The sequence below is a fragment of the Carassius auratus genome, chromosome 25 (genome assembly GCF_003368295.1).
Source record: "Carassius auratus strain Wakin chromosome 25, ASM336829v1, whole genome shotgun sequence".
Classification (NCBI taxonomy): Eukaryota; Metazoa; Chordata; class Actinopteri; order Cypriniformes; family Cyprinidae; genus Carassius; species Carassius auratus.
In genome coordinates, this window is record NC_039267.1 from 9,334,134 (window position 1) to 9,349,472 (window position 15,339).

A 15,339-nucleotide genomic window follows, 5' to 3' on the forward strand; every position below is an offset into this window, starting at 1 on the left:
AAAGTTTGTTTTGCTATGTTGATGCACACAGAGTATTGAACAAACTCAAAATACTAAAACTCGAAACATTCACGAGCAAATATAGTTTACAGATTTCTTTAGGAAAAGTATAATTTTTTTCATATTTATATATTGTATTAATATATATATATATTTTTAAATAGATGTCACTGTTCTTCCACCGGGATTCTGAAAGAAAAGACAACTAAACAAAATAACATGTCATTTACTAGAGTTTCTAGTAAAAATCACTGCAGTCTATTTATAAAATACAATATTCAACGAATTGATGAAAAAAAAAATAAGTTCAACAAATGATACAATGACTCGCTCATAAAGACTTCACTTGTTTCATTCCTGAATGATTCGACGTTTTCTCAACGTCTTTTTTTTTAAGTCACTCGTCTCCACCTGCTGGCATTATGTTGTAATTGATGAAATTTTTATTTGAAGAGTGGTCACTTTAAAAAAGTTCATTAATTCTATTTTGATCGCTTCTGTAGACAGCAGTGATTATATCCGAACTTTACATTTTTATTCCAGTACAAAAGCACTTTGAATGTAAACTTTAAATGTATTTTATATCACAGTTTATGGTTGTCATCTGATATTTCTATTTTATTATAGCTTTATTTCAGTGAATGAAAATTCTGTTTAATAATTGTAGTTTTCAATTATTTATAAAAAAATTTTTTATACAAAACTGTATATTATATATAACAATTATATTATGTTTATTAATATTTATTAAATCAATTATATATTGTACTATAATAATAATAATAATAATAATACATATTTCTAGTGTTAATAACAGTTTTTGGCTTTATTTATACACTGTTATAATTTGTAATAATATTTTGAAAAAAAAGTGTATATATATATATATATATATATATATATATATATTAAACATTACTTCCATCTGCTTCATTTCATGTTTTTGGGTTTTAATTGGCCCCTGATATAACATTTTATTGCTATTTTATTTAACCAGAATTGGCAGTGTACATCACTTGATGTATTTCATGATTTATTTGAATTTTGCTTTATATTTTTCTGTATGTCGATCCACAGAAATGCTAGATTGGAGCGTGCGTCTGAGCTGAGCAGGAGAACATTAACTAGTAACAAAGTGAGAACTCTAGCTCAAGAACTGGAGATGCTGTATTAGGTCCATCCCTGTCGGAAGCTGTTTGAGAAAGTGCTGGGGACATGTCCTCACCATAATGACATATATATGCGCACACACACACACACACACACACACACACACTTAGAGCAGCTTTGCCGGAGGGACATTAGACTCCCTGTCTGGGCTCCCGCTGTTCAGAACCTGTGTTGCTCTTTCTTCCCCTTCTCTTCTTCGGTTTGAATGGCTGAGGACAAGAGGCGCTTTGAAGGAGGCTGGAATTGGCCGTGGTTCGGTCACAGTTGACAGACTGCCGCTCGGTTCCCGCTGATCGTCGTCCCCCGTGTATATTTAACCACTTCTCCCCTGTCCCACAAGCCCCTGCTTTAGAATTTGGAGCTCTGTGGGAGAGCAGAGGTGGGCAAATCCTTTCCCAGCACTGTTTTGACACAGCTTCATCAGAACTCCCTCTCTCTTCTTTTGTCTCCGCTCCTCTTGACCTGGACATTAGCATCCGTCAGATAAGCCGAGGAGGATGAAACTGAAGAAGCAGGTGACCGTTTGCGGCGGGGCCATCTTCTGCGTGGCCGTCTTCTCTCTCTACCTGATGTTGGACCGCGTCCAGCACGATCCCGCCAGGAGACACAGCGCCGGGAACTTTCCTAGGGTAAGTGGGCGGTCAGCTCTTTATGAATTCCCTTTGTCCTGGATTACATTTTTTTGCTGGGTTGGTCTGTTTGAATGGCTCCATTAATCAAAGTCTTCGCATGGGTTTTTTTCAGGCCAGCAAGTGTTAAAGCTAGTGATGTGACCAATTCGTTTCTGGCTCTGACTCGAGCTAATTAACTACTAAATTAGCTGGTGACTAACTCTCCCTGAGTGCTGGCTTTTTTCTGCTACTAAACCAAAGGCTTTTTAAAAGCAAAAAGCCTAATTATTAGGAAAATGTGTTGGTGTTGGTGGACAAATGTATTAACATGTTTTATGTGCTTCATATCATAAGCCTCAGAAAATAAAAAGAAAATAAATCATTTTTCAGTTTGATTGTCATTGAGCTTTGCACCGGCGAACACTTAAAGCTTCTGTGACACTTGATATTAGTAATATTTAATATTTAGTAATAAGGCAAGGGATTTGAAGAAAGTCCCAATCCTAAGTAGTACGTTTTTACATGTAACTCATCCCTCACCCTTTGTACTACGGATCTGAATATTGCCTCAAATCATGCGGCGTGTTGGGGAGAGGTGTGCTATTACCTTTCTAAGCCATCAGCCTTGTGATCCGCCTGGGGGATGATAAAATAGCAGAATAAAAAAGACATAAATCCTGTGAATTTACTTTAAAGAAAGGATCTGACACGTTTCTAAGGACTATTAGATAGGTCTTTTGAAAACCTATTTCCTATTAAACCTATTATATATATATATAAATATAATTTTTTTTTTTTTTTTTTTTTTTTTTTACTTGTTTTATGTGTATTACTTGTATATAATGTACATACTTGTATATAAGGAATATGTGAATAGCAATTCTGAGTAGAAATGTAGGCTACCAATATAAACTTTATTTCCGAAAATTGATAACTGGATGATTTTATACTATTTTGTCTTAATAATAATAAAAAATCACATATTAAAATTAACCATTTACATTTTTGCAAGTAATTGTAAGCAACCTAACATTATAACATACAGTATGAAAAAATAGATATTCATTTTTACGAGATTAAGATATTGTACAATGAGCATTACAGAATGTATTTATTTACACTTAATTAAAATTTTTAAATAATTTTATATGTTGTGATGGCTAAATTCACTCGCAAAATTTAAAATTGTTCATTTCAATATGCAATTTATTTTTGGGGTGTATTTAAACTAAGGCTGTGCGATATGGACAAAAAAAAAAACTCGCGATTTCTTTGATCAATTTTGCGATTTCGATTTCAATCAAGATTTTGACACTCATAGACATGCTTTACAGTCATAAATGCATTCAGTATAAATTTGAAACATATTTCCAAAAAAACAATGAGTGCTTTATCAAAACTAGACATATGGCAAAAAAATTAATAAATCCCCTGTCCAGGGATGTTTTATTTCCTTCTTTTTTGCCATGCGATGGTCATAGAGTTCATTGTAGGTCTCAAAATAACACACGCTCAAATCGCGATTTTTATGACGATTTCGATTAATTGCACCACCCTAATTTAAAAAAAATAGTAGAAGATCATCCATTTGTTCGTTTCTGGCCATAACCATAAACATAATATTGGTACATCCCCACTCAGATTTGCTACTTAATGAAGTAAAAATCCAGTTTGTTAGTGAGACTGTGTCGCAGTTCAGCCAATGCCAGTCCTGTGTGCCTCGGTGTGTCGCCCCACCCTCTCTAGAGCGCTCAGGTCAGTCATGTGATGTTGTAGATAGTTTACACCTCCATCCCCCTGGTTTTTTCAGAGCCAGATTTCGGTGTTGCAGAACCGCATTGAGCAGCTGGAGCAGCTCCTGGAGGAGAACCATCAGATCATCAGCCACATCAAAGACTCTGTGCTGGAGCTCACCGACACGGGGGCCATCTCTCCCAGCGGTCACCTCCCTTTCCGTAGCGCCAATGGCTCCTGGGTGCTGCCCTTTGATGGCAGGCCCACCTTCCTCTCCATCAAGCCACTGGATTGCCAGTTCGCACTGGGCCACAGGAGCCAAACAGACCTGCAGGTGAGAATCAAAACGGCATCTCAGTGGGCTGAAGTGTGTGGAATGACTTGAGCAGGGTTTGTACAAGGTGTTGAAGTACTTGACTTTGACTTTTTGAAATTGAAGTCCTCGAAAACCTTTAAAAGCAGCCATATTTATGAAAAAGTACTTCAAAAGTACTTGAATGTTTAAAAAGGGAGTATGTACAAAATTAGTGTTCATTTAAGTTTTCGATAAAAACAGTCTCTTGTTTTTTTGCGAAATTAACGATGCAGTGCGTCTGATATAAATACAGAGCCGTTTCTCCTGGCTTTAAGCAGCACACGAGATCTCGCGTTATTACTCCTTGAGGTGAAAAGTGGTCTCGCGATATCAGTAAAAAGTTGATTTTGTGGTGAAACTTTTGATAGTGCTTGCATTATATTGTTCGCCCTTTTAATGCAAGTGCTGTCTGTTTGAGTTTCATTTGGGAACACAAATAAAGTCTAAGGCGCTTTGTGTTGCACTGTTATCATTTTCAAGCTTGGAGCGCGTCTCCATATCAGCAGCTTGGTCCACAAACTTTTCCTTTGCATTTGCTTTTTGTGATTAAAAGACAAATAGTTTGTCATTGAAAATTTCCTAAAAATAGTATTAAAATATTGTCTCATTCTAGTTTACCAAGCATCTGGATTTTGTCTCATTTCGTGAGCTAAGTGTATTGTCACACCCCTAGTGTCTACAAGCATGATATAGCATGATATAATTTTCCTATTGTATGATGAAGTTTTACTCTTTATGTCAATCATATATTCATAAAAAAATCACTTTGAATAAGGAAAGCGATAACTTTGCCATAGTATCTTTTCAAGTTGCCACAGCCATTGTATGCTTTGCATGTTTTGCACTTTATTTGTACAGTTTTTTTTTTGTTTATTAATTTATTAGAATTTAAAAGTTAACAATATTGTGACCTCTGATTTTAGTCCTTGAAAACAAAAAAAAAGTAGTGCTTGAAAAGACCTTGAAAGTCCTGGAATTTAATTTCGCAGTTTCTGTACAAACCCTGCTTGAGTTTAATGCCGTGTTCTCTGGGAGAGGATTGCAGTGTGGCTTTGGGATTCACTAGTTGTGGTTACAGCTGCGGTGCTCTGTTTGTGTTTCGTGGCTATCCTTGCCAAGAATTCCATCAATAATCACACAGTTTTTCCAGAGTCTCCAACTTTTACAGTTACTTTTTTTAATGTAACTTTTTTTAGTGTTCCTGTGGCTCAACTGGTGACGCATTGTGTTAGCAAGCAAGCTAGCGCAAGGTTGGGGGTTCGATTCCCCGGGGACACATGATAGGAAAAAATTGATAGCCTGAATGCACCGTAAGTCGCTTTGGATAAAAGTGTCTGCTAAATGCATAAATTAAATTTTAGTTTAATTTTTAATTTTAATGTCAACACATTCAGAGGTCGCTGGCTCGAATATATGATTATATCAGTATCTGTTTTGAAGAAAGATAAACATGTATAGTGATGAAAACCAAAATATTAAATGTCCCACTAATCCAATAATCCACTATTTTGTAGAGGGGGATCAAATTGAACATTTTCACCTGAGTTTAACCAGAGAGTAAAAATGACTTCAGAAAGATGACCGCATCATTGTTATTTTGGTCTGTTAGTAAAATTGTTAACTTTAGCAGTCTTTGTTTACATTACATGCCAATGGTGAGCATTCAATAATGGGAAAAGGCACTTTTCCAGTTTTTTCTTCCAAGTTTGGATGTCTGTAACTCAAGAAGTATCAAAGATATCATAATGCCCTTTAAGAGACTGGGTCTTAAGAAACTTTCCTTTTGGCATCTTCATATTTAAGGCCCTGTATGGTTCAGTTCCAGATATACTGGGATGTAAATTTGGCTCCAGGAGTAAATGGTTAAATTGTACACATTTTCAGTGGTCAAAAACCAAAGTAATATCAGCGGTTATTAGTTGTTTAATTGTTTCTTCCTATTTTAGATTAGATTTAAATTCAGATTACATTTGCCATCACCATTTACGTAATTTTCTCCTAGTAATGCACGTTATTTATCAGCATTTTTACAATTACTTTATCTTTAATCTTATTTTAATTGGTTATTCTTAAATTGGAATTGGCCATTATGGATTTCAGCTGCTGAAATTTGATGTTTAATTGTTTTTGCCTATTTTTAGATCAGATTGAAATGACATTTGCCATCATCTACGACTCACTTGTAATGTAACATCTTTATCACATTTTTGTGTCCCCAAGTGGAGGTTTTTGTAAAGATTTTTGGGAATTGTGAAGCGGATCAAGACTGATCCAGATGAGCTCATGCAATAACATTCGAGACCATCTCTGAATTGTTTTCTTGGCCACAGATGCTGGATGTATACTCCTTGCTGAGCTTCGATAATGTGGATGGAGGTGTTTGGAAGCAAGGCTTTGAGATCACCTACGAGCCCAACGAGTGGGACGACGAGCCCCTGCAAGTGTTTGTGGTCCCTCATTCGCACAACGATCCAGGTAAGCATTGAAACCGAAGCCCTGGCCTGAGTTTACTCTTTCAGTGTTGGGAATGATTCACTTTAACCCAGATTAGTTTGAAAGAGTAATAAACACAAAAGCTGTGCTTATACTGTATGTCAAGTAGTTGTTCTGCTATCAGATTTCATGCTACATGCATAATACATTAAATCTGCAGTCTCGAGTGTAAGTTGTGTTTTGTGTTTTCAATTAGTCATGTAACTGGAACTGACAAAACACAAAACCACCATAAAAGGATCATAAAATATTCACTAATTCACTAATAATGTTTAAATCTGCCCTAGATCTCCGGTTATCAGCCCAATGAAGTTGATTTTCATTGAATAAACAAATTCATGACTTCAGAAGTACACAAGTTGTTCGGATCCGTTTAAAGCGATGCTCCGATCACTAATCACTAAAGAGAATGAGCCCATAATCACTTCCTGTAGGTGACCTTTCGACTTGTTATTTTGATAATGCAAACCTACTTTCAGAGGTAGAGAATGAGAGGTTTGAAGACTTATTTTTGATCTTAGCCAACAGCTGAGGTGGATGTGGGTAAATATTAATAATAATGCTGGTTACAAAAAGAGGAATATAATTCAGAAATCTTTATTAAAAAACACATTCAGTCTCTTCCTCACAAGAGCATTCCCTTCAATATAGCTCCAATAGGAACTAATATTATCAACATCAGAATGTTATTAGAAATAGACATAGACTTGTTGATATTTATAATAAATTGGTAAATAAAATGTAAAAATCTTTTTTTTATTTAAAATTCAATAAGATGTAGTATATTAAATGTATTATTACTACTATTAATTATACTATTAATCAAAATAATAGTATTATTTAATAATACACAAATTTGTCACATTAATTTAAACTACTCCTATGATTTGTATTTAATATTAATTTGATATTAATCATATTTTCAAGGCTGCATTTATTTGATTAGTGTTCCTGTGGCTCAGTGGTAGAGCATTACATTAGCAGCATAAAAGGTTGTGGGTTCGATTCCCAGGGAACACGTGTTAGATAAAAAATGTAAGCATTAATGCACTGTAGGTCGCTACATGACTACATGAAATTTGATAGTTACATGAAAGTTGAAATATGTAATGCCATAATTATAAAGGTTTGACAATTTACACATGTAATTGTTGCATAAGACTATGAATTAATAAGCGTTTATTGATAAGAAATATTCAATGTCTTGTCATTTACAGTAGCATGAACCACGAGTTTTTAAAATAAAAATCAACTAGAAGAAATCAGTAGTCGTATAACCCCTAGTGTCACATGATCACTTAAGAATGAATTCTAATATGCTCATTTGTAGCTCAAGAAACATTTCTTCTTATTATCAATGTTGAACACAGTTGTGCTGCTTAATATTTTTGAGGAAATCATGATTTCCTCAGGATTCCTTGATGAATAGAATAAATAAACCAAAGCATTTATTTGAAATAGAAATCATTTTTAGCATAACATGTCTTTACTGTCACTTTTGATCAATATAATGTGTTTTATCATAAATAAAAGTAAAAAAAAAAAAAAATTATATTCTGTAAATATTCTAATTGGAGCATTGGCTGCTTTTGATATTTTTATGGTCCTGTTCATCTTTTTGAACACATTTCACATCAAGCATTTAAAAATCGTATAAAGTTTCAATCTCTACTAGAATGTTTTCACCCTCCGTCTTTAAGTGGATGTATTGATTTTTGAAATGATTTTTCATTTTTGATTGTTGAAGCAGCATCCTCAGTCTAGCACCTAGCAATGCGTATCCAAAAGAGTGGTGCAGGTAAAGTGGGTCAGTTACTGGGCTTGCATTTTGCAGCGTTGGCACAATTTGTGAAGCACCTTAAGAGAAACACAATGAGTTTCAGCATCACCCACACGACAGATACGTTTCCAAATCTGCTCGTGAACCCCTGAAGTTGCCATTTATTACAGCGTTATAAAAAAGAATGAAGAATCTAATTCTTTAAGGTCAGTGAACCGATTCTCTGTTGTTTTATTGGGGTCAGTACTGTGTCACTGGTCTTTGTGGTGCTGCGCATTTAATGCAGATTGTGTAATACTGAACATGTTCCCTATATGTTTCAGTCAGTCTACTGCGACTCAAAATGTCTTTCTGTCATTCTGAGGGTCAGCGCTGGAGCAACAGCTTGACAGAAAGACATTTGAACAGTCCAGACTCTGAATAATGAACAGACAGTGTTATTTTGAACAGGTTGATCTTCAAGGAACCAATTGCGGCCAAATGGCTGTGCTTCTAAGAAACAGTTCAGTGTTTTATTAAAAGAGCATTTGTTTTTAGCACACACTTCCTTCTGTGCTGGCAGAACTAGATCTGATCCGTTTGCTGTCCTCGGATGGTTTTAACTGTGACTTTGTACCTTCAATTTTCTTTTTGTGACAGGATGGATCAAAACATTTGACAAGTACTACAATGACCAAACCCAGCATATCTTCAACAACATGGTGGTGAAACTGGCCGAAGATCCTCGCAGGAAATTCATTTGGTCGGAAATCTCGTTCTTCGCCAAGTGGTGGGAAACCACAGATGTCCATAAACAAGAGGCAATGCGCAAGTGAGTAACGTTTTGTGCTAAAGGGATAGTTCACCCAAAAATAAAAATTCTGTCATTAATTACTCCCACTCATGTCATTCCAAACCCTTCTATTCATCTTCAGAACACAAATTAAGATGTTTTTTATGAAATCCTAGAGCTTCTGACCCTCCATAGACAGCAGTGCAACTAATACATTTAAGGCCCAGAAAGGAAGTCCGAACTATGTTAGTGTAGTCTATGTGACATCAGTGCTTCAGCTGTAATGTTATGTGAACGTGCATCGAAGACTGACATGGAAGGAAATAAATGTAATTAAGTTATTTTAGTTTTTCTGTTGTAGCTTCAGAAAATTAAGGCTGAACCACTGATGTCACATGGACTATTTTATCAATGTCCTTACTATGTTTGCTGTCTATGCAGGGTCTGAGAGCTCTTGGGTTTTATAAAAAATATCTGTTTTCTGAAGATGAATGAAGGTCTAATGGGTTTGGTATGATATGAGGATGATATGAGGATGAGGAATTTTTGGGTGAACTATCCCTTTGAATAAAATGTGAAGTTTAAAAATAGTATGATCTTAAAATAGTATATTTAAACTAATTCAAAAATCAAACTTTATTAGTTTCTCTTCATAATCTTATGAATAATAAGTTTCATAATCTTCATAATCAAAGCTGGCTCTGCCCTTGAAAGAAAATTTCACTTTAAAATAACTTAATATTTTTATTCAGCAAGGTTGCATTAAATTAAGAGTTACACTATTACACGTTTATAATGACATAAAGTTTCATATTTCAAATAAATGCTTTTCTTTTGAATTTATAAATCAAAGAATATTGAAAACCAAAATGTATCACAGTTTCCATAAATATATTGAACTGTTTAAAATATTGAAAATAACAAGAAATGTTTCTTGAGCAGCAAATCAGCATATTAGAAGGATTTCTGATGAAACATGTTAAGTAATGATGCTGAAAATTCAGCTTTGCATCACAGGAATAAATTACATTTTTCAAATATATTAAAATAGTAAAGAGATATTTTAAATGTAATCATATCCCATCCAGTTCACAATCCAGGCAATTCCTGACTGAGCCGCTGTGGAAATCACTTGGAAAATGTTCCCTTCGGGTCTCTGTAATGTTGGCGGTTCTGTGCCCTCATTCTGTCTCTTGTGTTTGGATTCAGTCCCTCATGCCCACTCTTGATCGGTTCATCTTAACTCAGTAATCCGCTGAAGGTTAATTAGTCTAGACGCTCCTCATAAACCCTGATCTAATGTCGTGGATTTAACCTCATCTTGTGATCAGTGCTTTTAATTTGAAGAATCCTTTCTAAATCCAATTTTCTTCCAGGCTGATCCTTAGCGGACAGCTTGAGATGGTGACGGGAGGCTGGGTCATGACGGATGAGGCCAACGCTCACTATTTCGCCATGATCGATCAGCTGATTGAAGGCCATCAGTGGCTAGAGAAAAATCTGGGTAAGATTGTTTTATGGATGGTGTGGATTGCTTATCTTTTAGCGCATTTGTTCTAGATGTAGGCGATGTGGGTTTAATTTTTAAAGTGGTTTGTAAGTTTAATGGGTGTGTTACTGCAGGTGTGATTCCTCGCTCAGGCTGGGCCGTTGATCCGTTCGGGCACAGCGCCACGATGCCTTACCTACTGAAACAGGCGAACATAAGCAGCATGCTGATCCAGAGGGTCCATTACTCCATCAAGAAGCACTTTGCTGCCACACGGAGCCTTGAGTTCATGTGGAGGCAGGCCTGGGGTGAATGACTACAAAAAAACAAAAACAAGCATTTAAATAAATATATTTGTTAATTTAAAATCATCTTTATTACAATTGTATTTTTTGTGTGTGTCATTTTTATTTTTTTCTATTTCTATTCAGCTTAATTTATATTTTATTTTTAGTACTTTACTTCAAAATCATATTAAGTTAACCATTATTTTTGTTTGTTATTTAAGGTTAACTTTTTATTTAATGTTTTAAATGTATTTTTGTTTTAGGTTTAATAATTTTAGTATTTAAATGTATTTTAAGTAAGTTGCCAAAGCAACATTTGATCTTTTTTGTTGTAAATTAAGGTTATATTTTTGGCCTGATATTTTAGAATTATTTTAATTCCAGTTTTAGTAATTTTAGTAGTTTAATCTAATATTTGTATTTTACTTTACTTCAATTTTATTTCAATTAATGTAAATTATTTTTTAATGATCTTAGTACAAGTTATTTAATAATAACAACGCGTGTGTGTACATATTTATTATTTATTTAATTAATTTTATTTTATTTTTTTGATTGCAATAACAAAACCAATTGTTTAATAGTTTTAGTTTTGGTTAACAATTGCAGTATTGCTTATTAGTGGTGCTTGATCATCTGGCACTTTTATGTTTTAGATATGAATGATTTGTCAAACTGAGGGTTTTGTTACGTTTCTTAGTGATAAAACTTATGATTTTCTCTCGGTCGGCAATGATAAGATCCCTTAAGAGTCTCACTGAACCATGTAATGAAGGGCATGTTTACTTTTGACTTCTACATATAACATATACATATAACATATATACATATAACTGCATATTAACACTCTAAAACTGTACAAACAACTTCTGAAACACATTAGGAAGCACTCTCGCAACTAGTCAAAAATAAACAACAATAACCTAGCATCATGACAAAACATTGTTTTATTAAATAACTATAATAGACCAGAATATAGTGTTTATAATTATTCTTTACATGTTGGAAAGGCTTTAAATGAAGGTTTCGAAAAGCACAAACCCTTGGCAAAAGTTTTTTAAAGCTTTGCCAAGGAGGCTTGCCAAGCATTCTTGGAGACTTACACATAAAAGTTTAATTTCTTTATTTCCAGATATTGAATCGGGCACAGACATGTTCTGTCACATGATGCCATTTTACAGCTACGACGTGCCTCACACGTGCGGCCCAGACCCCAAGATCTGCTGCCAGTTTGATTTCAAGAGACTGCCGGGCAGTCGAGTCAACTGCCCGTGGAAGGTGCCGCCCCGAGCCATCACAGATGCCAACATATCTGAGAGGTGAGGCCCGAGGACTGATTGTTTTCTGAAACCTGGGAAATAATTGGATTCCAGGGAGTTTAGCCAAAGAATGAATGTAGGTTAATTTCCTGTGTTAGCCAACAAAATTCATTTGTCCATCACCCAGCTGGCACCAGCTGTATTTATACGAGTCGCGTCTGAACTGGGCTCGAACCCAAATCCAATGCTCTCTTGATCTGCAGAAGAAAACCTGGATATTACAAGCTTGTAGCAATTAGTTTGCATCTGTCATTAGGCTCCAGAGGTCTTTCAGGTTTACTTGAATAATGAGTCATTTCCTTCAAAATGTTCAAACGTGTTTTCTTACTTTCCTATGAGTAGAGATTGATCTGCTCGGATGAAACCTTGAGCATTTAAGTATCATTTAAGATATGAATTAAAAAAAAAAAAAAAAAAGTAATTTATTTACAATTAAAATAACAAAAAAAATATATTGTTAATACATTTAAAAAAAAAAAAAAGTGCTAATTGTAAAATCTTATTTTATATAATTGTATTAATTATATAAAATTATTACAGGAATGATTAAAACCTGCTGTATTGTGAAATATTATTAAAAAATAACTTCTATTTTTTTTTTTTTTTAAGTGAATCTTTCAGATCTTTGATGAATAGAAAGTTCAAAACTACAGTATTTTTTTACATCAATAAATGTCTGTTTTGATCAGTCTGTGTGTCCTTGCACAGTAAAATTCCTTTTAAGTAAAAGAAACAGGTAGTGTGTATATGCACCACTTTTTGTCTATTCATTGCTTAAAAACTTGTTTTTAATCGATTGCCAGACTTAATAAAAACCAATCCAGGGATTTACTTCACATTTGACATTTTCTATTTCAGGGCTGGCGTTCTGCTTGATCAGTACCGTAAAAAATCCAAGCTGTTTCGTAGCAAAGTGTTGCTGGTTCCTCTTGGGGATGACTTCCGCTACGACAAAGCTTTAGAGTGGGACCAGCAGTACTTCAACTACCAGAAACTGTTCGATTACATGAACTCTCACCCAGAAATGCATGTAAAGGTATGCCTTCTGAAAAACATAGAGGCTCTAACCTGTAAATAAATAGAAAACTACAATAATTGTCTGTAGGTTTGTCAGGAAGAGGTTTAATAGATCTAAATCTATTTTTGCAATGTCAGAAATCTTGTTTTTTTTTTAAACAAACACAGCTCCTTCAGCTCAGCTTCTGATGTACAACTAGGAATAATTTGAATGAATAATTTAACTTGTTTGTGAGGGAAGAAAAGAGCACGGATGTTTTGGATTTCGGAAAAAATGTGAAATGAATTTGAATTGCCCTGAAAGTAGATCTCTGTGTTCTCAGGCCCAGTTTGCGACGCTTACAGATTACTTTAATGCAGTGTACAAGGCTAAAGGGGTCCCTCCGGGGACGAGACCCCCCGATTACCCTGTGCTGAGCGGGGACTTCTTCGCTTATGCGGATAGAGAGGACCATTACTGGAGTGGATACTACACCTCACGTCCCTTCTACAAAAACCTGGACCGTGTGTTAGAATCTCACCTACGGTTAGTCAGAGGCTGGGTCTCCATGCAAAGTTGCAAATTTAACTTGTGCGCATAATTGGAATGTTGCATAAAACATTAACAAATAAGCACCATCACTTTCTAAATAAGCATCGTCACTTCCTGGTAAACTGGCATTAATATCAAGAAGAAAAAAAAAGTGGGAGAAGTCACTGAATATAATTACTTTCATATATTATAAATGACTTGTGCCTCATGCTACGTTTACACAACGATGTAATCAAAAACTGAAACGTTTTTCCCTTGCATTTTTTTTTAAATTTCACACATACACGCCTAAGTTTTCAAAACGATTTGTGTTTACACATGTATGCGAAAACGCCCCAAAACGCTGTGTCACGTATTCCAGGCCAGTAGTTGGCGCTGTCACCTTGTTAGTAAACAGCACCTGCTGCCGTGTGTATATGATGTGTCTCTGCTGTTGGTTGTAATATTGGTGAAGTAAATCCACACTTTGCTGAAGAAGTGTTTACAAACTCTTAACCGTAACAACCATTCCATGTTTGTTCACACTTAACCTTTAGAATCAACATGTGCTGTGCATGTCTACATACTTAACACTTACCAAGCATCGCGTCACGGTTTTCATAGATTCCCTTTTTGGGTGTTAACTAAAACGAAAATGGCATTTTCTAAAACTTGCAAATATGCTTGTTCAGTCACCAAAATGCCATTGTCATGAAATTAACAGGCACATCGCATAAAAAGTTTTCAGTTTTTGCCTGAAAACGTCGTTGTGTAAACGGCCCCTAAGAGCGATCAGACAAAACACAATGAAAATGGTCACTGTTTCCGTGGATGCGTTCTGTTCGGGAAGGCAGTCGTGTAACGATTCTGGGAGGCAATAATACAGAAATACTCTGACGACTTTGCTCAGGCCTTTCAGAATTACTATAACATTTCAGATGCTGTGCAACAAATCGGTCCGCTGGTTAGACAGATTATGTCGTCGCGTAAAGTCACATGATGTTTTTGATGTGCATGGAGGACTTTATCCTGAAAATACATTTTCATCTCCCATTATTCACATTAACCATTTGTCGCTCAAGACAAAAACCACCTCAAGCAAGGGTTAAAAACTTTTTTTGCGAATTCGAAATTTGGCATTTCCTTGACTTGTTTCAGATGCGATACTTCTAAATGTGTATTAAAACGGTAATGGAAACGTAGGTAGTGAAACATCCAATGAATGCCTAATAATATCTCGAACTGTTAAGATGCACCTTGCATCAGTACCATTATAGTTTGTAGCTGATTTTTATTCTTTAATATCTGTTGATATTTAATTATTTATGCTCATTTACATATTTTTACATGACCAATTAATATTCATTTGTCATTACTGTACATTTCAATGCCATGATGCCTAAATTAAATATTTTTTGTATCATTTAAATTTAAATTTAAATTTTTTATGTTTTATTTTTTAATAATGTAATTATAAAATATTAATTTTAATTACATTCATGTTTATTTATAAAATAATACATTTTATATACCAGCCATTTATTGCTATAACTTGAAATATGTATCACTATAAATATTTATCATTATAAATTACAAAAAGCTATAAATTATTTATCATTATTGGCCAGCATTTCATTAAAATGTGATTTTAATTTGAGTCCGTGAATAAAGTGTTTGCACTTTTCACCAAAATCAACTACAGATTGTTCATTTATAAACATCTCTGCAAATTAAGCTGGGATGGAAGAGTATATTTACATAAAGCTGTTATTTAACACATTGTTAACAATTCAACAAGTAG

At 34.7% G+C, this 15,339-nt stretch overlaps 1 protein-coding gene across 5 annotated transcripts in view; it reads left to right on the forward strand.

Annotated features, from left to right (window-relative positions):
• LOC113043692 (alpha-mannosidase 2x-like) overlaps positions 1 to 15,339 on the forward strand; it is a 29,380-nt gene that overhangs the window by 2,602 nt on the left and 11,439 nt on the right. For 3 of the 5 annotated variants that reach the window (XM_026203218.1, XM_026203222.1, XM_026203221.1), the window contains exons 3-11: positions 1,644 to 1,799; positions 3,592 to 3,849; positions 6,201 to 6,345; positions 8,783 to 8,954; positions 10,292 to 10,419; positions 10,539 to 10,712; positions 11,824 to 12,010; positions 12,869 to 13,046; positions 13,351 to 13,553. In XM_026203218.1, the coding sequence (XP_026059003.1) occupies positions 1,668 to 1,799; positions 3,592 to 3,849; positions 6,201 to 6,345; positions 8,783 to 8,954; positions 10,292 to 10,419; positions 10,539 to 10,712; positions 11,824 to 12,010; positions 12,869 to 13,046; positions 13,351 to 13,553 (1,577 nt within the window). In that variant the 5' untranslated portion in view covers positions 1,644 to 1,667. Of the gene's footprint in view, positions 1 to 1,077; positions 1,800 to 3,591; positions 3,850 to 6,200; positions 6,346 to 8,782; positions 8,955 to 10,291; positions 10,420 to 10,538; positions 10,713 to 11,823; positions 12,011 to 12,868; positions 13,047 to 13,350; positions 13,554 to 15,339 lie in introns of all 5 variants that reach the window. The other 2 variants (XM_026203220.1, XM_026203219.1) reach the window with 2 other exon arrangements.